At 52.1% G+C, this 23,834-nt stretch overlaps 1 protein-coding gene across 3 annotated transcripts in view; it reads right to left on the bottom strand.

Moving 5' to 3' along the window:
* Nucleotides 1–23,419, bottom strand: part of ANXA6 (annexin A6) — a 49,459-nt gene extending 26,040 nt beyond the window's left edge. For 2 of the 3 annotated variants that reach the window (XM_049647974.1, XM_049647975.1), the window contains exons 1-10: nucleotides 23,282–23,419; nucleotides 12,686–12,729; nucleotides 7,449–7,539; nucleotides 6,653–6,747; nucleotides 5,992–6,105; nucleotides 4,845–4,935; nucleotides 3,843–3,922; nucleotides 1,483–1,539; nucleotides 702–795; nucleotides 176–271 (exon numbers count right to left, since the gene is read on the bottom strand). In XM_049647974.1, the coding sequence (XP_049503931.1) occupies nucleotides 176–271; nucleotides 702–795; nucleotides 1,483–1,539; nucleotides 3,843–3,922; nucleotides 4,845–4,935; nucleotides 5,992–6,105; nucleotides 6,653–6,747; nucleotides 7,449–7,539; nucleotides 12,686–12,703 (736 nt within the window). In that variant the 5' untranslated portion in view covers nucleotides 12,704–12,729; nucleotides 23,282–23,419. Of the gene's footprint in view, nucleotides 1–175; nucleotides 272–701; nucleotides 796–1,482; nucleotides 1,540–3,842; nucleotides 3,923–4,844; nucleotides 4,936–5,991; nucleotides 6,106–6,652; nucleotides 6,748–7,448; nucleotides 7,540–12,685; nucleotides 12,730–23,140; nucleotides 23,163–23,281 lie in introns of those variants that run through there. The other variant, XM_049647977.1, reaches the window with a different exon arrangement.
* Between the last annotated feature and the right edge of the window lie 415 nt (nucleotides 23,420–23,834).

Here is a 23,834-nt window from a genome sequence, read left to right as displayed (position 1 = left end):
GCTCCCCTCCCTGCCTCCATGTGCTCTGGCCAGCCTTCAGAATCCATCGCCCATCCGACTTTCTCCTTCCTGCCTCCATACCGCATAACCCCCCTTTTTCATTCTTGGCCCCCTGTTCCTGGGCCAGAATCCCAGAATCCAGCAAAGCCCCTAGGAATGCAAGGTCAGGACGTACCCACAGCCAGCATCAGCTTCTCAAAGTCCCCGGACAGCTCCCCTCGGATGCTGGCTTCAATCGGCTTCCCCGTGGTCTTTAGATACTCATCAAACACTGAGTCAGAGAGACAAGGATGTTGAGAGTTTCCCATAACACTGAGAAGAACCCAAGACCTCAGGAGGGGAGGGCGCTGTGGCCAGGACTAGAGTGCCCAACATGAAGGTAGGGCTGGTATTTGCGGAGCTAGCTGGCAGGAGGCCTGGCACACCACCAGCCACTGTGCACTCATGCTGTGTATGAGGTGAGACTACATATACTTCACTCCAGCATGAGGACAGGATTGGTACTCAGAAGGAAAGGTTGAGCGTCCTGTTAAGGACTTTGCTGAGGGACTATACAGACCACCATCTAATAAAACTGGGACTAGTACTTGAGTTGTAGATGAAGTAGCTATCGTGCTTTATTAGGAGAAAAGGAAAAAAGAATGGAATTCCAGGCACAACCCTAAGGGACCAGCTGTAGGTCTTTCTTCTCTGGAACTTACCCAAACGAAGATGCTGCTTGCTGCGATTTCCCAAAATATAAATGAACTGGGCTTCATCTGTTCCCCATTTCAGTTCCCCTGCCTCGTACAGGTCCTGAAAGGAAAGAGGAAGGACTTCATTGAAAGAGGAGAGAACTCCCTGGCCAAGCCAATCAACTGCTGCTGGATCCCTGATCATACCAGTAATTGGTAGCCTCAGGACCTTTGCATACACCTGTATACCTTCTTCTCTTTCTGGGGAAACTCCTACTCAACCTTCAAGGCCCAGAGTAAATGTCCCATTTGTTCTCAAAGTACTTCCTGATGTCCCCAAAGCAGAGTTCTCTTTCCTCCCCTCCTTCCCACTTCTAGGCTCCTACAGTTTTCTGCTTCTCTATAGCTTTGCTCCACTGTATATTATAATGATATATATGTAATGATATATCCATAGAGAAGGTGTATGCCTGTCTCTCCCAACACTATCTGACTTTGTTCACTAGTGATTCCCCAGTGCTTGGCTGAGTGTCTGACACATAGTAGGTGTTCAATAAATATTAATTAACTGAACAAATGAATGAATGAATGACAAAAGCTCCAAAATATATCTCACCAATTTTGTATACATTGTGTGCCTTTGAAAGATAATAAATCCTTTCTTCAATAGCGTGCTGTAAAAATGCTGGCCATGAACTGGTTATTTCTGGTGTTTCATGCACATTGCTTCACCTGGGACCCTTCCCCGGATCCCCAACCTCCCCTCTCTCGGGGCTCCCTTGCTGTGCCTCCCTTGGTGCTGGTTTACCTGGACATCCTGTTGCACCAAATCCTCGCTCACCACATCGTCCGCCTCCCTGGTTCCCTGGGCAGAGACACGGGGACATGAGGTTCAAATACCAGAGCCAGGGGCGGTGGGGAGGGGAAGGCCTGGATGCCAGGGGTGGAAACAGGGAGGGTGGTGGCCCAGAAGTGTCCTGGAGCAGTAACTTACAGCTGCCACTACATCAAAGCCAAAGCACCTACTCGGTGAAAGGGAATCGTAGGGTCCCTCCCACTGGCTTTTCCCTTTATCCTCAGAGCTGGGATGGAAGAGGAGAGTCTGGGCAATGACCAAGGTCCCTCCAGGTGTCCCATCCCGGAGCAAGCAAGGGCCTGTACTGAGAACAGGACCCCACACAAGTCCTGGTATGGCTCACGATGCCCTCCAACAATGATACTGCAGGGGTAAAGAGTCTGCACGTCTGCGTTCTACTGAGGGCTCCCATAACTTAACCCAAAGAACTCACCAGTGAGGATCTGAGATTTGGACCCTGAGATCCGAGCTCACAAGCAGTGAAGGCACCAAATCCTACTGGTGCTTCTGCTGCTCTGCCCACGCTCTGTGTCCCATCCGAAAAAAGGACAATACTCCCAGGGGACAGGGCCCAGCCTTACTGGACATCTTAGTTACGTGGGCACAGGTCAGACCTACTGCTTAACTCCTCTTCCCCCCTGGATTGTGCATCTCAGGATCCCAAAGCCCTTGCTTCTCTTGGGGACTGAGCTTAAGAAGACAGAGCACCCACATTTACAATCCATGCCGCGACACTGCCCACCGGCTGTTAGATGCTGGGGAGGAGTTGGAGCTCTTCTCTCCAGAACAAGTGGCTTTGAACATGGGGGCAAAGGTCACACTTTCCTACTCCTGAGGTTCCTGACCGTTCCCCAGCTGCTTCATATGGGATACGGATTGCTATGGCAACGGAGAAAAAGCCTGGTGGCAGCCGTGGTAGAATGTGTTACGGGAAGGGACGAGGTGAAAGAAACAAAGAAGTGGCTGAATTTCTATATAAAACTTCCTAAAAGTTTGGTCCTTGGAGCTGGGCTTCAAACTTCTCAATACCTGTCCCCACAGAGCCTGTGGTCACAGAGACTTCCGGGCAGCGGAGCGGGACATGTTTTCTAGCCCCCTGCCGTCACAGAGAACACAAGCCTGCTGTTGCCAGAACTTTCAGTTATTCAAAAGAATGTAGAAATCTGGCTTTTGAGCAAAAGCTCCCTATTTTTAAATGTTAGCAACTAACTCAAAGCATTTAAAAAAAAAAAAAAAACACATTGTGGGGGCGCCTGGGTGGCCCAGTCGGTTGAGCGTCCGACTTCAGCTCAGGTCATGATCTCACAGTCCGTGAGTTTGAGCCCCGCATCGGGCTCTGTGCTGACAGCTGAGAGCCTGCAACCTGCTTTGGATTCTGTGTCTCCCTCTCTCTCTGCCCCTCCCCACTCTCTCTCTCTCAAAATGAATAAACATTTAAAAAAATTTTTTTAAACACATTGTATGGGAAAACCAACAGAAAAAAAAAACTTGGCAGATTGAAGTGGGCAGTGGACACCGTCTGCAGCCTCTTCATGGTCCCTTTTTCATTTTTTTTTTTTTCAACGTTTTTTATTTATTTTTGGGACAGAGAGAGACAGAGCATGAACGGGGGAGGGGCAGAGAGAGAGGGAGACACAGAATCGGAAACAGGCTCCAGGCTCCGAGCCATCAGCCCAGAGCCTGACGCGGGGCTCGAACTCACGGACCGCGAGATCGTGACCTGGCTGAAGTCGGACGCTTAACCGACTGCGCCACCCAGGCGCCCCCATGGTCCCTTTTTAAGTACTCGTGGGTGGGAGGCAGGGGTGGCGGGGGTTGGCTGTGGGAGATGCAATGCAGGCAGCCCCAGAAATGCCACATCTCTGCTGGCGACACAGGGACGTGCCAGCCGTGTCAAACACGGCTGGGAAAACAATGGCAGGAGAGAGGCCTGGAGGGGAGTGGGAGGGGCGAGAGAGAGGGTGGGGAGAGGAAGGCCATAGGAGAGAATATTCCTGGGCACAAAAGAGAAGGGATGTGAGACAGAGAAACGCGGGTCGTCTTCTCGCTTCTACAAACCGAGGACAACAGAGCAGTCCCCTGGATGCTCAGATTCTATACCCACATGAGCCAGAGAGAACCCATCTCAAATTTGAGGATAAAAGGGAAGCTGGGGGAGGGAGCGGCCACAGCTTACGAGGACTTTATACCTGAGGAGCCACCGAGGAGCCCCTCACAGACCACCCTGTCTGGGGCAACAGGCAGAAGGTGCCCACAGCCCTCTGCCTGCACTCTGGTAGAGAGCTCCAGGGAGGGCCCCAACGTAGACCAACCTGGAGCAGGACCACGAGCATCTTCTGGAAGTGGCCAGAGGTGTCGCCAATGATGTCAGCCTCCAGGTCTCGCTCGTAGGCTGCAGGGAAGGAACACAAGTTCTAGTCCCATCCCCATGAGACCTCAGGGATCCATTATCCAAGATGATCAAATCCCAAAACCCAGTCTCCATGATGGCCGTGGAAAGACCCAGGATGTATCTTTCACAGTGCTTTGTACTGACCCTGACACACTGAGATGGAATCTGCCCACTTCCCTTATCCCCACCTGTGCCATCTACCCAGGGTACCATGGCTGCTCACCTGGACGGTGGCTACGGCCTTCTAACTGTTCCCTCCTGCTTCTGCTCCCATCGCCCTCCAATCCACAGCAACCAGGGTGACTCTTGAAGCCCTCTCTGATCATGAGCTCCCCTGCTTCCCACCAATCTTGGAATAAAACACTGCCTCCTCTTGGCCTTTAAGGCCCCATGTGACCCTGTCCTGCTCTCGACCCTTCTGGCCTCACACCAACTACCAGAATTAATTCTGCCCCAGGGCCTTTGGACTTGCTGTTCCCTTTGCCTGCAGGATCTTCTCCCCACTCCTTCCACAACAGGTTCCTTCTTTCTCATTTCCTCCCAAGACACGCTTTCCCTGACCACTTGCCTGGAGCAGGTCCTCCCCAATTAAAGTCTGATTCTTGTTACCTCGTTTGTTTTCTTCATAACACTTAACCACAATGTGTCATCACCGTGTTTACCTGCGTCTCGTCTGTATCCCTTGTCACCTTGTTAGTCTGCGAGTTCTAGGGGGCAAGGATGACATGGGTTTTGCCCTCCCACCATATCCTGAGAACCTAGAGCAGTGCTGCACAGGGCAGCTATTTATGAGTGGGTGAGATGATGGACAGATCAGAGGGAAGGAGGAAAGCAGGTGGATGGAGAGTCCTAGGGCCCCACCCTTGCAGTTACCCTCACTGCCTATCTGAAAGTGCTGAACGGCCCCTTCAGCCCATCTCACCATCTTTGTATGCTGCCACCAGCTGGTGGATCTGCTCATTGGTCCGAGAAGCCAAGATCTCAATGAGGCACTTCTCGTCAGTGCCGATGCCCTAGGAGAAGAGAAGGGACACAGGCGTTGGGGCTGGGCACTTCTCGTCAGTGCCGATGCCCCGGGAGAAGAGAAGGGACACAGGAGCCAGGGCTGGGATGGGAGGCCACCACCAGCCATGGGCTGGGTTCCTGGAGTGGCCAGAGCTATGACGTTCCCAGCAGGGAATGTCAGGGTGGTTCTACCATAGCTCTTGGTCACCAGACTGGAGCTGCTTGCTGCCCTGAGCATCAAAAGACATAGATTCTAGTCCTGCCTCTGCCAGCAGCTTGCTTTGTGACCTCTCATTAAGAAACTGTCTTTCTGGGCCTCGGTTTTCCCATCTGTAAAATGGAAAAGACGCCAGGTGCTCTGCCAAACTCCTCAGGACATCGAAGGCCATCTCTCACATCCTGAACTTACCAACATATGAAGTGCGTTCATGCTGGATAGCTCATCCGAGGCAAAGATGACAGCACTTTACACACTGTAAAGTGCCAGGTACACTTAAGGGCTTTGATCCTTCCCTGCTTGCTGGGGGGCTACCCGCTCCTTCGACCAGACCGAGCTGCCCCTCCCATCCTGAACACACTTCCGCCACCGCTCCTGACGTTTCTTACCCGGCCCGGAAGGACCTTCTCACTCCAATCAACCAAATCCTCCCCAGGCTTCTGGGCACACCTTGATCTCCCATTTTCTGTGGCCCCCCCTCAAGTCACCCTGGGCCTGCCCTCCTGACCTCCTTTAGTATTCTCCTGGCCTTTGGGTATTGAGCATAATTTGTCTTCAGGTCCCTGTATCCTGCTTCTTCGGGGCTTACAGCTTACAGCTGCTGGGTTGGGGCCCGGGCCAAGGGCCCGCCTGACGAGGTCTGCCTCCCACCGACATCTGTCCCACTCTGTCCATCTGGAGGAGACTGTGGCGCCCGTCTGGGATGGGGTTTGAGCAAGCTGTCTCCTGCAGCAGGGCACCCTGCTGGCGGGTACAGGGCTCATGGAGTACGTGCTACAGGGACCAGAATCTTCCCACTAATCACACCCCCGCCTGCAACACACATACACAGACCCACGCTTCTTACCGAGACGGCATCTTTAATTTCTTTGGCATCGCAATAGGCAAGTGGCCTCATGAGACCCACAATCAGTCGTTCAAACTTCCCCGTCAGCTCATACTTCAAGTCAGCAATGAGGTCCTGCGTTGAGGGTCAGGGGAAGGGAGGGAGGACGAGACGGAGGAGGAAGGGGAGGAGCACTTATGATAAGAATCACATTTAATGAGCACCTACTCTGTAAGGCACCAGGCTGCGTAAGCGCATGGAATTGTCACTTTTGGAGGCGTGTGCTATCATCAACCCTAAGACACGGGCTTAGAGACGTCAGGTAACTTGCCCCAAATCATGCAGCTAGCAAATGGCGGTGCAGGATTCAAGTCCATGGCACCGTGTCTCTTCCCCAGCATTGTCTGTTTACTTGTTTACTGGGTGTGTCTCCCACTATCAGTGAGTCCACAGGGCTGACACCTCACAGGTCTCCTTCCCCTGTGTAGCCCTAACACCGAGCACAGTGCCTAAGCATGTAGCAAGTGTTGGAGATGTATCTGTGGCTGAAGAGAAAGGAAGGCAGAACGGTCAGCACAGAGGCTGAGCTGGAATAAAAGAGGAAAGACCCTGAATGAACACACAGGCAAATGAAGTCAGCTCCCCAGCCCCACCCCACCTGCCCTCCAGTTGCCATGGTTACCTTGCCATAGAGGGACTTGTAGCTCTGGCAGATCTCTTGCCTCTGCCTGTTGCTCCGAGAAGTAATTAGCTCCAATATGGCCTCCTTGTCACTGCCTGGAAGACAGAAGGGCACCTGTTACCCTACCCCAACCTGCCTCCAGGAAGCCCACCAGGGCTACTCCCTGCAGTCTTCAGGACCAGCCTTCATGAGGCAGTGGTATGGGTGGGGGAGGATCTATGGGGACCCGTCAAGCCCCTACTGAGAAGGATCACAGCACCCACAGTCTCTGAGCTCGGAGGACCTGTGATCCAGCCCCCTCATCAGACCCATAATGAAACTGAGGTCCAGAGAGGAACAAGGTCTCATCCAAGCTTTTACAGTGAGACCTGGCTTAGAAAAACCCAGGTAACCTAACACACAAGACAGGGTTCCTTCAACAACGAGAAAAATAAAAGAGAATAACCAGCACCAAGTTCAGGGTAGTGGTTACCCCCAAGAGGAAAGGCAGGAGTGATGCTTCAGGAGTGGACCTATCAAGGAGGTTTCAACTCTACGAGGAAGCAAATGCAATTCCTCAAGGTGGGTGGCAGGCTGGTGGGTGAAGCTTCTGTTATTTAGACCTTTTGGTTGGTCTGGAATAGTTCATTATAAAATTATGAAGAATAATACAAAGAGGAGACAAAAGAATCAGTGAGCACATCTCAACATTTCACTGGCCCCCTTGCCCCCAGCAGGGGCGTGGGCTGTGCCCACATGTGGGAACGTCCCCAAGCTCCCCTTCCTAGGGCTCCCCTGCTGGTAGCTGAGCACCCACCAAAGCCCTTCATGGCCGTGTAGAGAGCCTCGGCATCCCGGCTGGGGTCAAAGTCTGGGAAGTCATGAATGGAGCCCCGGTACTTGGTGCCCTGTGGAGAGAGAAAGGAGAGAGAAAGGAACGTAAACTGCTGACCTTGAGTTCCCAGCCCCAACCTCAGGTCACACTCTCAAGCCCGGGCACAGTCAGAGTCTAGGCTGAGTTCCCTTCCTCTGAAATTAAGCGCTGGCCACAGAAATCCTGGGCAAGGGTAGGGACGACTCTCCCTACACCTCCTGCCACAGCCTGTCCCCAAGGACAGTGCCATTTCCCCATGGGAGGGTGGCTCCGTTGAGCCCACAGTACTGCATAACCTTCCCAGAACCCAGGAGGGAGAAAAGCCAGGCTGAGTGCAAGGGGTAGAGATGATCCCTACAAGAGTAACGAGAGCTCTGCCTATTTTTACGGCACTTTACAGTTTATAAGGCCCTTTTGCCTTCACTCATGTGTTTCCAACTCGTGGGAGCATTTAAGATGATCTGTTATCACGAAAACAAACCAAGCCCAAAGAAGGAAAGCCTCTTGCCGGGGATCCCACAGACCCCAGATCTCTGGTCTGTTCCCCTCTGCTCTCCAGTTCTAGAAACCTTGCGGCTGCCAGCTTCTGAGGGGGAGGTCGTGGCCCAAGGGAAGCCCAGAGCCACCCTCAGAATTGACGCCAAGACAAGGTGCCGCCCTTCTGGGCCCAGTAAGCTGAGCTGGCAACTGGCATCTGAGGACAAGCTGGCTGGGTCCTTGGGGTGAAAGGGAGGAGAGGCAGAGCCAGAGGATCTTAGACATCGAACTTGAATGCACAATGGGCTGGTTCACAGAGAAGTCAGATGTGGGTCAGCTACATGGCCCCAGAGAAGTCAGATGTGGGTCAGCTACATGGCCCCAGAGAAGTATGGGGCCAGGAGAGAGGCCGAGAACTGGGAGAGCTGGGGATGCCACAGCCCAAGGCACTGAGCACACGGCATGGTGACAGGGCACTTAAGCCTGGGCCGGGGCCAACGTTAAGGGCTGAAGATTCGGGGAGAAAGAACACCTGACCCTGTCTTTCATGAGCTTCGGACCCAGAAGAGAGACATGCACACAAATCAGCACAGAGCTCGTAATAAATACCCTAGGACAGAGGCACAGTAATTTGGGAAGACAGTGGAGGCCGGTTCCAGCTAAGGGAGGGAATCAGGAAAGGCTTTGTGCAAGGGTTAAGGGTGCACAAACACCATGCCTTAATGGGATAAGAAGCAGGGGCGCCTGGGTGGCTCAGCTGGTGAAGAGACTGACTTAATTTTGGCTCAGGTCATGATCTCAGGGTTCATGGGTTTGAGCCCTGCCTCGGGCTCCATGATCACAGCGCTGAGCCTGCTTCAGATACTCTCTCTGCCCCTCCCCCACTCTCAAAAATAAATAAATGTTAAAAAACTTTTAATTAAAAAAAAAAAAAGGAGTAAGAAGCAAAGGCAAAAATGAGCCTCTGACAGCCTCCTGCACCCCCAGGGCTCACACTGAAGGACCTGGCCAGCTGTGTGGACGCCCCCTTGGTTTGTTTGCAGATGCTGCCCCTCTGAGGTATGCATGCGTGGGCGCAGGGTTGCTATTTAAAGTTCTGACGGGCCGGTGGCCAGAAAAGGGACACGGCCTTCTTCCCGCCACCCGTGAATCCCCTGCAACCTGATCACACCCCTGGGCAGAGAAGGAGAGTTAGTAACACACGCCAAATCCTGGGACCAGAAAAGACACAGTCCCTTGAGAAAGCCCTAGCAGTGTGTGTTTTGCTCACCGAGCATTCCCAGCACCTAGCACAGAGCCTGGCACAACTAAGTACTCACTGAATATCTGTTTCCTGGATGGATAGGCATGAGGATGGATGAATGACTGTGAATATATTCTGAGCAAATCCAAGAAGACTTCCTGGAGGTGAGTTCTAAAATGAGCCCTAAAGGAGGAGTGACAGAGCGGCCCCAAGGATTGGGGGCGGGGGACGGGAAAAGCAGAGAGGGGGAAGGCTTGGCACCGGAAACAGCATGGAAAAGTCCCAGGCACAAGGGCAAGCAAGAACATTCAGGGAGGCGGCCCAGGTTCTTCAGCGCTCAGTGCAGACACCCAAAGTCGCCAAGACCATGGGACTCCAAGGTGCCAGGAAGAAGAAGAGGAGAAGGTGGCAGGGCACGGGTCGCGGCAGCAAGCCGAGGACCCTCTCCCCTGTTGCTGTTCCTGCACCTCTACCCTGTGCGGTGTTGAGGACAGGGCTGCAAACGAAAGATGAGGCACTGCCATCATGGGGGAAGGGATGTCTTGGGGGAAGGGACATCTAATGACGGACAGGAAGCTCGATCAAAATGTTCCCTTCAAGACAGGCTTGGTGAGGAGCAAGGCCAATTTCCCATGTATGTCTTTGCACAAGGAAATAAACTCTTCCAGGGGACAGTGGCCAGTTTAGTTATCCCAGGAGGGTCCCTCAGGATCACAGCCACTAGAAGAGGGGGACATGATGGGGGGCCCTAGCACTGGTCCCATTTAGAAGCAGGAGACAGTCCTTCAAATCACCCAGGCCTGGTTTCCCACCATTGGTCATCCTCACGCCAACCTGAAGAATTCTGCATCTCTAGGTGCCATCTGTGTACATGTCCCCTTTTCTCCACCTCACCCAGATGGCCTGTCACTCCTCGTGCAGACAGGTTCCTGGCCTCCAGCACCCATGGCCAAGGGGAGGGGAGAACAGAGAAGGGACTTTCCACCCTGAAATATTCAGCAGGTCCTCATGCCAGCTGGTGAGCAGCCTGGACCCTGGGGCTCTGAGGTCTCGGGACCCACCCCAACTGCTGCTAGAGTAGGAGCCTGAGGCCTCTCGGGAGCAGAGCTGATGTCACCTGGAGAGATGGCTGCCCGGCCAGGACTCCACCTCAGAGCAGCCTTGACCAGACCTGACCCAGGCCTCATCTCTGCAGCTGCTAGAGTTCCAGGTACCGGCACCTGCCCCTTTTGCCCCGCCCTCAGTGTTCTCATCCCCCATCATCGAGTTCAAACCCAGAACATCCTTGTGAAATGGATGCCACAGAGCCATGCATCCGGGGCCTTTCTGACACCACGCTATTTCTTCACATCTTTGGGCCTCAAGTTTACCACTTCTAGAAGGAAACACTGGGAGAATAGCACAATTAACACTGGGGGTGATCTGGACCAGATAAGAGTGAGCGGCTGGTTCTGTGCACGTGTGCGCAGGGTTTCTCAGACCTTCTGGTACTGTCTTCGGCAACCTTCTCCCTCCCCAAACCCTTGCACCCCAAGCGTGCCAAATTACTTTTGCTGCTCTGCACACCCTACATCAACTTCTCTCTGGCCTTCTGTTCCACTGTCCCCTCCCTCTGGAGCACATCAGCCCCCTTGCTCCTACCCAGTAGCGCTCTCCAGGCACCTTTCCGAGTTTCCCCAACCTACGTGCCCACAGAGCTCCTTTATGCCTCCACTAGAACATGAGTGCCATGAATGGGGGATAACAGCTCATCTCACGGGATGAGGGACCTCTAAGCCTCTGCCACCCATTGACTCTTGCTTGCAGACTGTCTACTGCCCCCTGGTCCATGGCAACAAGAAACCACAGGTCAGCCAGGCAGAAGCGAGGCCTGGCAGCACTGGAACAGGATTCCAAAGTTCCGTGCCCTAGGTCCTGGCCCCTCTGACCTCCCAGGATCTGCGCTGTCCACTTGGGTCATGCAGAACCCTGCAGTTTGAATGCCTCCCAAGAAACAGCTCCAGCATGACTACATATGGGAAATGGGGAACAGCAAGCTATGCCTTGGACCTCTGCCCATAACCACTAACACTTTCTCTTCCTGGTCAGAGAGACCACTTGTGCAAGTGCACTCCTCAGAGGCTGATAGGGAGGTCACAGCTAGGACTTTTTTGAGTATGGATCCTGTATCACATGATACACTGTGCTCTTCAAAAATGGTGAAGATATCCTTAAGAATAGGTACCCTTAAGGCCCTTGTTCGCTGGGAGGCCCAGGGAGAGTCAGAACTCCCCCAAGATCACACAGCTCCTGTATTAGGTCTATGGCCAGCAGCTCTGTGATTGAAGTGAGGAGCAAAAGGGGCCAAGTCAGGTGTCCCCTGTGGGTGTTTTTTAAATGTTTTCATTTATTTATTTTGAGAGAGAGCGCCCACGTGTGTGTTTGAGTGGGGCAGGGGCAGGGGCAGAGACAGAGGGAGAGAGAGCATCCCAAGCAGGCTCCGCACTGTCAGTGCAGAGCCGGACACAGGGCTCGAACTCACAAACTGTGAGATCATGACCTGAGCCAAAATCAAGAGTCAGGTGCTTAACCTGCTGAGCCCCCCAGGTGCCCCAGGTGCCCCCTTGGTTTTATTCTCCCTTCCTGGTCATCATCATTGCAGTGGCCCTGTCTCCTTCTCTAAGGCTAGCCAACAAGGGTCACTCTCAGGTGAACTGTGGCACAGAATGACACGTAGCTCTGCCCAAGGACGGAACCCAATCCTGGCCACGCCCAGGAGTAAAAGCTCCACCACGCCTTAGCTTCTACTGCCCAGCAAAGTGGTCATGCAGCATGAGAGACTGGGGTCTCCCAAGCCAGGATATCCCAGGTGCACGTGACAAGGGACACTTCCATCTCCAGAGCAGAGAGAACCCTCTAATGCTTTTGCCTACCCAGTAGCCATCTTCCTGGGGAACCACTTAAGCCATGTAGTTCAGGTAGGACCAACTCTACCCTCTGAATCCAAGTTACCATTGGCCCAGCCAATGAGAGCCAAACCTAGGACTTTTCCTGGAATCACTGGGAATAAATTAGGCTGTTTCCTCCAGGCTGCCCAGGAAGCAGAATGGAAGCCTAGGATAGCTGGTGTCTAGAGCACCAAATCAGGGAAGAGCCGCCCAAGAATGACGCCATGCAGAGGAACTCTAGTTCACAGAGGCAGAATCCTGACAATATCATTTGGGTCCCTGGAACCAGCCCAACCTGAAGCCCTGGGCTTTTCAGTCATATAAGCCAATATACATCTGATTAGGATGTTATATGCTGTCATTGGTCACTTGCAACTAAAAAGGATGTGATCTGTAACAGGAGCAAGCAAAGCCTGAGAACCTCCCCTGCTCCTTTCTAGATGAAGGTACCAGGGATCTGCAGAGTGGGCCTCGTGACTCTAGAAGCCCAGGAAAGGCAGAGCACAGGCTTCAGGAGGGGAAAGGCTCCTTACCTGTGCTGGTTTGGCCATGGTATCAGGTTTTGCAGCAGATAACGCTGTGGAGAAGAAAGAGACCTGTGAGATCTGGTCCCCTCCATTCTTTCCCCCAATTTCCTCACCCATCTTTCCTCCCAAGGGAAGGCAGGCTCCCCCTACTGTTTTCCAGCTGCCTCCAGCCCTTTTGGTTAAATTACCCCCCGGCCTGCTTCAGGGCCAGATGCCTTTTTCAGAAGACAATGAACAGACTAGCCTGTGTCCAGATACTCACACCAGGATGGGAAAGAGACTTGGAGCCCAGAAGGAGACAGGGAGCGACCACCGACCCGCACGACTCCCCCAGGCGGTGCAGGGCACCTGCCCAGGTATCCCACTTAACCCTCACAGCGATCCTTCCCAGCACCAGATTCTCCCTTTCCACAGGGGAAGAAGTGGAGGATAGGGGAGTCAGGGAGGTTGCACCATTTACCCAAAGTCACACAGCTTAAAGATGAATGCAACAAAGTCCAGACTCCAGAGTCCATGCTATCTGCACCACGCATGTTCTATGTCTAAGTCACCAAGAATGGTTCCAGAGGCCAGGGCTTAACGTTCTACAGATGAGAGTGCTCAAAGGGCTCTGGGCCACCTGTTGCAAATATCTGAAGGGCTGTCGTTCCTGTGGAAGTCAGTGAGCATTTCTTTAGCGTCTACTCTGATTAGGCACTGCTCTAGGCACTGATGACACAGCAATCCGTAAAAGAGATTTTTAAAGCCCTGCTTTTCTGTGGCTTACTCCATAATGGGGAAGAATAACATGCATATGGCAAAAAGTAAGAAGAAAAGATAATACTTGGTCAGGAGAGAGTGACACGGGGTACAAGCCTAGGCTGAGTGATCAGAGGATCGCAAGAACCATGCCGATCCCTGGGGGCAGTGTGGTCAATGGACCCACTGTGGCTAATGTGGCAGCAGGGAGTGGAGGCAGGGGACCAGCACTGAGGACTTTTCGCTGATAGGACAAATGGGACACATGATCTGATCAAAGGGGGTGTAGGAGACAGCGTCTAGAGTGAAGAAATAAGGAACAAAAATGTCTTACCTAAAAAAGACATGAAAAAGGGGCTGTAACTGGTTTGGAAATGGGAAGAACAGGGGCGGGGCAGGCTAATGGGCACTCTCAACAGGAAGGCAGGGATGGAAGTGAAGCAATTTTCCGGGGACAAGAGGAGAAGGAAGGGCCGGTACGTTCCGTTTCAGTCAGGACCGTACGACTGGGTCTTTTTAAACGATGTCTGTGTATTACTTTTGAAGATTTTTTTATAGTTATTTATTTTTGAGAAAGAGACAGAGGGTGAGCAGGGGAGGGGCAGAGAGAGAGAGGGAGTCAAAGAATCCGAAGCAGGCTCCAGGCTCTGAGCTGTCAGCACAGAGCCCGACGTGGGGCTCGAATTCCTGAACCAGGAGATCATGACCCGAGCTGAAGTCAGATGCTCAACCGACTGAGCCACCCAGGCGCCCCTGTGTGTTACTTTTTAAAAGTAAGAATAAGAACCTCGATCAGCTCCTACAAGGAGCAGAACTAGAAGAGCGGAAACCAGGGTGGCATTTTAGCTCAGTGCTTTCCCTTTCTCCATGTAGCCCACCACCACCAAAAGAAAAGAAACCCACCCCACCCCCCCCAAAAAAAAAAACACTTAGGGGAAGTCAGCCCTTGACCTCAGTCCATAATCCTGCTCTCATCTTGGGGCACTAGAGACAGTGTGACACGGTAGAGAGAACACAGGTTTTGGAGTCAGGTGGACAGAACTGGATTGTCACTTATTAGCTACGTGCCCTTCAGCATATTGCTCATCTCTGAGTTCAATGTCATCTCAAGTACAAAACTGGGGCTTTCCCTTTGCTCCCTTGCAGGACTGTTGGAGGAGGAGACATTTTAATTGAAGTCAAGGGCAGAGCACAGGAGGCCAGGTACTCACTGCACTGGTGGGAAGTTCTGACGGGGCTTTGTCGTGTTTGCCTGTGTCCCCAGTGCCTGATCATGAGTCCCCCACACTGCAGTCAGCAGACAGACAGGAGGAGGGGCTGGGAGTGAACAGCAGAGGACAGAGATCTGTCTGCAACCCCAGCAGAGCTTGAGGAAACCCTGCTGTTTCCCTGACAACCAGGGGCCCCTCTGTACAAACATGCAACTCTCACCAGGAAATGGAAACTCCCCCCCCCCCCGCCCGCCCCAGGGGAGGAGGGCCCAAGTCTACCCCAGGGCCTGCGGGGGAGCCAGCTCAGGGGTTTCCCAGGCCTGGGGCATGGTGTGGGCAGGGGGTGAGGGATCCCCAAGGCCAGCATCGAAATGGACAGAAAGAGGCCTGGGAAGTCCGCTGAGGCAGGCAGGGCTAAGGCCTGTCACCTGCACCTCCAGTCTGGAAGCATTTTCCTTTGGCCTTGTTGCTGGAAACTTCAGCTGCTGGCTGTAGCCCAGGCCCATCTGGACGAGAGCCCTTTCCAAGGAGAGACGGCTTAGAGGAAGGGCCTCCAAGTCTTTGGGAAAATGTCCTCAGCTCAGAGAGCAGTCTGTGTGTGCTTCATGTGAGTGCTCGTCTTGTGTCTACACAAAAAGCAAACTTATTCCAGAACTAGAGGTTGAGACGGCCATTTGTGGGGTGGGGAGGGGTTTGAATCTCCAACAGCCCCTCCTCTGTGGGCTTAGGGAAGCCCTGGTGCTAATCAGAGGCGCCATCTATCTTGGCTTTACAGGGGTCTCTGACCCCTCCCAGAGCAACCCAGACTGTACCTCTCAAATTGGTTGAATGAATGTGTTATATACAATATTTCAGAATCCCAGAGGGCTCTTAACCATCCACTACTTCAGGCCCCTCATTTTCTAGATGAGGTAAAGGCATTTCAGGGAGGGTAAGTAACTTGCCAAGGCCCAGACAATGGCCAATATCTGTGCCTCCAAGCCCCAGGTCATAAGCCCTTACACCACTGTGGGCCCTGGCTGCAATGGGATATTAGGAGAGGCCCAAGAAAAAGACCTAGGTCTGATTCTCAATCTGTCTGTAACCTCAGACAAGCCAGGTTCCCTTTCTGGACCTCAGTTTCTTCATCTGTAAAATGGGGATAATATCACTCTCTCTTTGGGAAAATCCAGAGTGGATGAGAGAGGCTTTTATAGATTTCAACCATGAATTTTCATAGCAAAATCTAGAATATTAGTCTCAGGGGCTTCTCTCCCAGGTCACAGGATTCTTCTCTATCCCTAAGCCTCCCCCCTACCCAATATGCTAGTCTTATCATCCTGGTTGAAATAGCTTCACAAGACTGGCAGGTATGGCCATTCTAGACCTGTGCCTCTCTCCTCCCAGGAACCCTGAACCTCTTCTAACCTGGATATGCAACAGGGCTCATGATGACTGATCATTCCAGAAATCCATTCAAGGGTGGGGGGCGGGGGGTGGGCACCTGGGTGGCTCAGTCGGTTAAACATCTGACTTTTGATTTCAGCTCAGGTTGTGATCTCACAGTTTGTGAGGTCGAGCCCTGTGTCAGGCTCTGTGCTGACTGCAGAGCTTGCTTGGGATTCTCTCCCTCCCTCTCTCTCTGCCCCTCCCCTGCTATGTGGGTGCATGCCTCTCTCTCTCTCAAAAAATAATTATTTTAATTATTATTTAATTATTAAATATTATCTGATAATAATTATGTGATTATATAATATAAATAATAAATATTATTAGTTATTATTTAATAATTAAATAATTATTGAGAGACACAGAGCAAAAGCTGGGGAGGGGCAGAGAGAGGGAGACACAGAATCTAAAGCAGGCTCCAGGCTCTGGTCTGTGAGCACAGAGGCCGATGCTGGGCTTGAGCTCATAGACCATGAGATCATGACCTGAGCCAAAGTCGGACACTTAACCGACTGAGCCACCCAGGCATCCCTCCAATTTTTTTTTTTTTTTAAATCTATTCAAGGGTAGAGTCTCCCAGTGGCTTTTTGCTACTCTGGCTACCCCCCTGCCTTAGTCCTTTAGCCTGCAAGCCATCAAGTTTCCTTCCTTCCCCTTTGGGAGCTCCAGACTGATTCCAGGAGGAATGCTCTAGGGTAGAGAACACACCAGAGCTGGCAGGACTTATGGCTTACCACTGCCCAAGTGCAAGACCTGGGAAACCACAAGCTGGACAGGGGAAGGGTCTTGCCAAATCATGCAAGAGGCATGGGCTTTCAGGTGGGACCTCGCTGGGAGTCACAGCTCTACCCCCAGTGTGTGATTTAGGTAAACTACCTTAACTGAATCTCAATTTCCATATCTGCAGAATGCACGTAAAAGTTATCTCCAAGTACTGGTAAATAAATGAAATAGCAGATGAAGAGCCCTAAGCACAGTGCCTATTACAGAATAAAGTCTTAATAAATGGTAGCTTTTATTATGATAAAACCAAACATTTACAGTGGAAGCAGAGTGGCATCGTAATCAAGAATGCAGGCTTTGCAGGCATGGCCTGAGTTCAAATCCAGACACATCAGGGGCACCTGGGTGGCTCAGTCGGCTAAGCGTCTGACTTCGGCTCAGGTCACGGGTTCGTGAGTGCAAACCCCGTGTTGGGCTCTGTGCTGACAGCTCAGAGCCTGGAGCCTGCTTTGGTTTCTACGTCTCCCTCTCTCTCTCTGCTCCTCTCTGGCTCACACTTTGCCTCTTTCTCTCAAAAATAAACATTAAAATAAATAAATAAATAAATAAACCGACATTTATAAAGGGGAAAAAACTCCAGACATTCCAGAAAATTCCTAGCTCATGACCTATGGCAAGTTCTGTCATTTCTCTCTGACTCAGTTTCTGCATCTGGGAAATGCTAATATCCTATGGTTTTTGGTGAAAATTCTATAAACTAAGGTGGGTAAAATACTCAGCATGGCCAGGAACACATTAAATGTGTAGTAAGTGTATGGGGCGCCTGGGTGGCGCAGTCGGTTAAGCGTCCGACTTCAGCCAGGTCACGATCTCGCGGTCCGTGAGTTCGAGCCCCGCGTCGGGCTCTGGGCTGATGGCTCGGAGCCTGGAGCCTGTTTCCGATTCTGTGTCTCCCTCTCTCTCTGCCCCTCCCCCGTTCATGCTCTGTCTCTCTCTGTCCCAAAAATAAATTAAAAACGTTGAAAAAAAAATTAAAAAAAAAAAATAAATGTGTAGTAAGTGTAATTACTACACATTTGGCTTCTGTTATCAAGGTCACCGTTGCAGAGCAGTGGTCTCCAAAGTGGGGTACACTTCAAGCCATTGGGGTACAGGACAAAAACTACAACTTTCTCAATTTTTTTTTACCTTGTCCTTTTCTGTTGCATTTGTGCCACATATATACAGTTATAAGACGCATGTTAGGGGTTCAGGCTGATAGATGTGCACAATCAGGAGTCTGGACTTCAAGGGAATAAAGCAGATAGAGGGGACAGGAGATGTCAGACTGAACAGAAACACCAGCATAAGAAAAAAGCATTTCTGTTCTCCAAAGATGTCTTGCCTACTTTGGAGGAAGACAGAGCGCTTTCAGGGAGGGTGGCAACGCTGAGCGTAGGGGGTAAAACCAGGTGTGTGGGGGAAGTAAATGTGAGAATAATCAAAAAATAACTTGGAAGGTCACACAAACACTCAGCCAGACCTCTGTGCCCCTAGGGCCTGGGGACTCTAACTTGGGCCAGGTCACTCCTTGCCCACTTGTCCCCAGGGACACCTTTCAATGCAGGCCATCTTAGCTCAGCATCCAAGGCTCACGACATCCTTCCTGATTTGTCTTCCCCTCTCTCTCCTTCACCCACCACCACACTCCTTCCCCACTAAGCCCACACAACCCCTTCTACCAGCATTTTCTATCCAGCCTTCTAGCATCAAAACCAGTGCTTTTCAATTCTGGCTTCATTAATGCCACCTGGGGAGTTTTTCCAATTTACCAAAGTGTAAGGTCAATGCCTAGAGATTCTGACTCATTGGTTTCTGGGGTGAGGCGTAGGCTTTGGTAATTTTTAAAAACTTTTCTAGGTGATTCTTCCAACTCTTCCAGGAAGCCAGGAGGGATTTCTCTTGCCTCTGAACCCCCCATAGTACTCAGAAATCACCTATATTAGACTGGCTTGGGTCAACCATTTGGATTTACCACTCCTCAAATAGAGGGAGGTTGCTTTCCTCCAAGGTATTCTAGGAAAAAAATCTACCTCAAACCCTCCGGGTTATCTGATTCCAGTCTGTCTTTGAGTTATTTTACAGCTCAGTAATTTGTAGGTAAATGGTGGTAATATAAAATAATTCTTATAGACACCCTCATACTATTCTATCTGATAAAGGTCCAATTAATTCCCCTCTCCTTCTGCCGGAAAAACCAGTTTGCCTCCATTTGAAAATTCCTTTTAAAAAAAGTGTCTACTGATTCTCTTTCAAGCTGGTTTTAACATCTGCCTGTCCAGTCATTAGTAAGTTAGTAGAATAAAATCTTGGCACATGATCATTTTTATATCTTTTGAATCACGATTTTACTGGTTGTTTTTTTTTAATTTTTTTTAACGTTTATTTATTTTTGAGACAGAGAGAGACAGAGCACGAACGGGGGAGGGTCAGAGAGAGAGGGAGACACAGAATGTGAAACAGGCTCCAGGCTCTGAGCAGTCAGCACAGAGCCCGACACGGGGCTCGAACTCACATACCGCGAGATCGTGACCTGAGCCGAAGTCGGACGCTTAACCGACTGAGCCACCCAGGCGCCCCACGATTTTACTGTTTCTTAAAAATGACTGTTCCTGCTTCTTTGCTGTACCCCTTAGCATAGGGTATGACTCATAAGGATTGTTGGGTGAAATACATTGAGCTGTTTTAATACTTTCTTAGTGACCCCGTTGGGTGTAAAAAAAATCATACAATAAGAGGACATCCAGGCTAGTGGTTTTCAAACTGTGCTTAATTCCTCATTATATAGCCAGGAGAGGAAATAACTTGAGGGGTTAAGTATAATTTGCCCAATGTCACTAAGAAAACCTAGTGATGAAGCAGGGGCTCATTTTTCAAAAAATATTTACTGAGCTTGTCCATTGGCTGGAGATGGGGGTAGAATAAAAACTGAGACCGATGAGTCTCCCACCCACACAAAGCTGGCAATCTAGTGCAGTAATCCTCAATTGTTTTGGTCTCATATACCACCAGTAACAAACAACAACAACAAAAAATTGAGCATTCATCACGATAAAAATATATTTTGTAAGCATGAGATTAAAGGCATATGTAAGAAGAGGCCTGTCTCTTCCTGTACCCCAGAAAATCATCTTCGCGCCCCCCAGGATGTGTGCACCCGACTTCAGAGGCCCCTGGCCTATAAAATCGATATCCTTCCCTTCCCCTTTTCCTGATGGCTCCTCCCCCAGCCTACAGGAAGACACCAGGATCAGCCCCACAGTCCTCGGGGAGCAAGCCTTTGATGAAGCCAGGGGAAATGCCATTCCTGGCCTTGTGCCTGGGCACACCCCCCCAGCTGGAGGCACTCGGGTTTCTTAGAGAGCAGTGTCTCTCCCTCTCCTGACCCAGAACCCTTGATCTCAGGGTTGGGCAAGTCCCCAGGAGATCCTCGGGCTGCCCCAGGTTTAGAATTGGATGGGCCTGGGTTTGAACCCCAGTTCAGGTCACTTTTGTGAGAGACAGCAATGTGTAGTGTCTAATGGGACAGACGCTGGAGCCCCATTGCCTGACAGTGAAGCCTGACCTGCACTTTGGGAGCTCTTTGGCCTTGGGTAAGTACTTAGCCTCATATGCAAAACAGGATAAAAAGAGTGCCCAGCTCAGAGGAGTGCTGGCGAGGACAGAAAGAAGACACATCTAGAGCCTCGAAGTGGCCCTGCCACACAGGAAACACAACGTTAGACGTTAGTATTATTTCTTCCCTAAACTTCTGAGGTCTTACTTCCCACGTCGGCAAAATAGGCATGGTAACAGCATGTAATATATCAAGGCTTCGGCCAGAGCCTGACAAGTTGGAAGGGTTCAATAAACAATGCAGGTTACGATTTTATTATTATTTCAGATGCACCAGGACACCCGTTTTACAGATGAGGAACCTGAGGCTCAGGTCACCTGACTTCTCAAGCACCACACCCTTCTGAGATGACAACGGTAGCACTTGCTTCTCTGGGCACAGCACTCTGCAGTTTACAAGGCGCTCTCACAGCTGCTGTCTTATAATCTCAGGAGGGTATCAACCTCCTCCTCATTTTACAGGAGGGCAATCTGAAGCTCAAAGAACCCAAAGACAGTCATTTCTCCCTAGCCAGTCTCTGTGGGAGCTTCTCAATCCCAGGAGGAAAGGAAATGCAGTGGCTGGATGCCTAGCCAAGAAATTTATAAGCATAACAGTCCTCCCTTCCCAAAGACTCCGTCTCCTCCATTGTGGAGGTGCAGGGAGGGCGGGTGTGAGGACAAGACCCGGACTTGCATGCTCAGAAATCAGGGTACAGACCACATCCTGCACTTTGTCCCCACCCAGGAAGTATCTTGGAGAAGCTGGGTGGGGTGAGGCTAAGTGATACCACTGGGCCTCCCCAGAAAATCCTAGAATAATACAACATGAGGAGTCATGCAGCCTGCACCCATTCTACCAGCTGGATGCCCTGGACACATCTCTTACCCCTCTACAGAGGAAGGAACTAACGCCCAGAAGGGTAGATGTGCCCAGGGCCCCAGCTACTCAGAGGCTGGGGCCGAGGCTGGAGCCTGGTGGCCCAAGGCTCCTGCTGGGTGCTGCACTGCAGATGCTCCAGAGGCTGGCAGCTTCCCAACACTGCAGAACTCCCCCGCCCCGTCCCAGGGGTCAGCTCCAATAGGCAAGGTTCCGCACTTCCAAAGGACAGCCCCCCTCCTTTGCACACTGGTGTCCACATTCTGCCCCAGCAAGAGCTATGGCCCTTACTCAGAAACCGCAAATATTTTCTGAATCTGAGCAGCCAGTGCCTTGGGAACAAAGGGTGGAAGGCAAGGAAAGATGGATGAGTGACTGTCACAGCTGCAGAGGGGGATGCAGGCCTGTGCCTCCCTCCCTGGCCCCACCCAACTCCCAGAATCCTAAGTCCTAGAACAGTTGAATCCTAGAACACCAGCGCTGGAAGCGACAGCCAGTCAAGCAGCCTTTGCTACGGATGGTTAACTAAGCCCCAGAGAGGGAAGGGCCTTGCCCAAGGACCCCTCCAGCACCTGGAACTGTAACCCTGCTTTCCATGACTTCCAGGCCAGTGCCCTCTGCATGGCACAGGCCTGCCAGCTGGAAGGGCAAGGTCTGCAAGAGCTGCAGCTGGATGGATCATTCACCTGGAAGGGCCAAGCAGGACAGGATATCCCTCCTGGGTCAGTGGGCTAGCAATTTAAGGTGTGCTTTGGGTGGGGCGGGGGAAGTGAGGGAAAAGAGCAGAAGGAGGAAACCAGAGTCCTTTCACCAACCCGGGAGCCATATGGCCAAATTTGGAATTGTCAGGAAGACCCAAGGGGGTTTAGAGAAAAGGAAGGGGAGGGAGGAAGCAAAGGCTGGATTCTCTTAGCAAAAGCCCCCACCCCCACCCCTTCCCCTTACAGGGCTTACAAGGGTCGCCCAGGCTTCCCAAGCCTGTAATCAAGACTTCCCAAACTTGCAATCATTCCTTGCAGCTGACAAATCAATTTTAACGATACCCATCATTTCCACCAAGAGGGTCTGAGTTTATCAGCTCTCGACTTGGAAAAGGAACGTGAGGCTCAGAGAGGGAAAGCTACGGATTCAAGGTCACACTGAAAGTTGATGGTGAAGCTGGGATTGGATTCAGGGTATTTCAGTCCCACGCGGGTATTTTGGGAGTTATCTGAAGCCCCAAGAGCTTTGGTTAGGCCTAAAATGGGCTTCCGGAGAGGAGAAAGAAGGGTGGGGCCTCCGTCCTTAGAGCCCAGCTCCAAGTCTCCTTTAGGCCAGCGGTGATCCAAAGGGGACGGGCGGGTCCCTGGGGTGTGAACAAGCCAGCCCCCCCCCCCCATCGGTCTGCACACAGAGCCTTCTTTCCAACAACACCCACAAACCGCTGCACCAGCGGCTGGACGATATGACTCTTCCTGCAGCCTCAGTCTCCGTTTGGCCTCAGCCACACCCTTCCCTGCGGGTCCTTAGATCCCCGTCCAGCTGTCCCCAACCCTAGATCTTCTAAGTCTCTCCAGCCCCCGCCCCCTCTCAAAGCGCGGCCAGCACCCGGCTCTGCGTCTGCCGGGTTGCCCCCAGCCCCTGGACCACACCCGCTGCAGGTCGGTTCGCCCGCCCCTCTCCTCCCCTCCTTTCCCCTCCTGCTCTCCCCTCCCCCAGCCAGAGCGCCTTCGCCTCTGCTTCTACGCTAGCGGCTCTAAATTTGCTCCACTGCGTTCCCCCAGGCACGTTCAGCCAGCGACCCTCCCGGGTTACCGCGCCCTCGCGTTCCCGCCCCGCCGCCGCTCCCCACCTGCCCGCGCCCTCCACCTGCCCGCACCCCTCCCAGGAGCCTCGCGGGAGGCACAGGTCAGCAATGACTGGGCGTTTATTGCTCGTCCCCGCGTCCCTGCAGCCCTCAGGAAGGGGAATCCCTCGAAGCGATCCCCTCTCCGGCCTCAATCCACTCACCGCGCGGCGGAGGCTTCCTGTAGCGGACTGGGAGACGGACGCGCGGTCGCGACGCGGAGCTCGCAGGGTGAGAGCCCGTTAGCCGAGCAGGAGCAGCAGCGCGGGGCGGGCGGGGAGGACAGCGGGCGGCTGCTCCCCCGCAGGACACGTGGCGCGCGAAGGCCAATCGGGCTCGCCCCGCCTCCTCTCCCCCAGTCCCACCCCCCAAGTTCATTCGCTCCTGGAATCTTAGAATGTCACCAGCCCGGAGCGGCCCAGCCCCACAGCCCGGAGAACCTACGTCAGTGCTCAGACCCCCGCAAAGACCTAGAGAAAGTAGGGGGATTTGGCCAAGGCCACTCAAGGCCAGAAGTCAGGGCTTCCGATTCCCTGAGCTGGACATTTCTCCCCCAAATTGCTACTACTTGCCAAAACTTTGCTGAGAAACCGAACATTGAGACTTGACAAAAAAGAGGCCATGCACTTTATCTGCCTGGTCAGATTACATTCGTCAGTAGCCCCATCATACCCGTGACATTACTTGCCCACTTTTCGGAGGAGAGCCCAGAGACGT

Source organism: Panthera uncia, assembly GCF_023721935.1.
Source record: "Panthera uncia isolate 11264 chromosome A1 unlocalized genomic scaffold, Puncia_PCG_1.0 HiC_scaffold_17, whole genome shotgun sequence".
Lineage (NCBI taxonomy): Eukaryota > Metazoa > Chordata > Mammalia > Carnivora > Felidae > Panthera > Panthera uncia.
The sequence above is the reverse complement of the archived record's forward strand: the minus strand, read 5'-3'. Positions and strand labels throughout refer to the sequence as shown.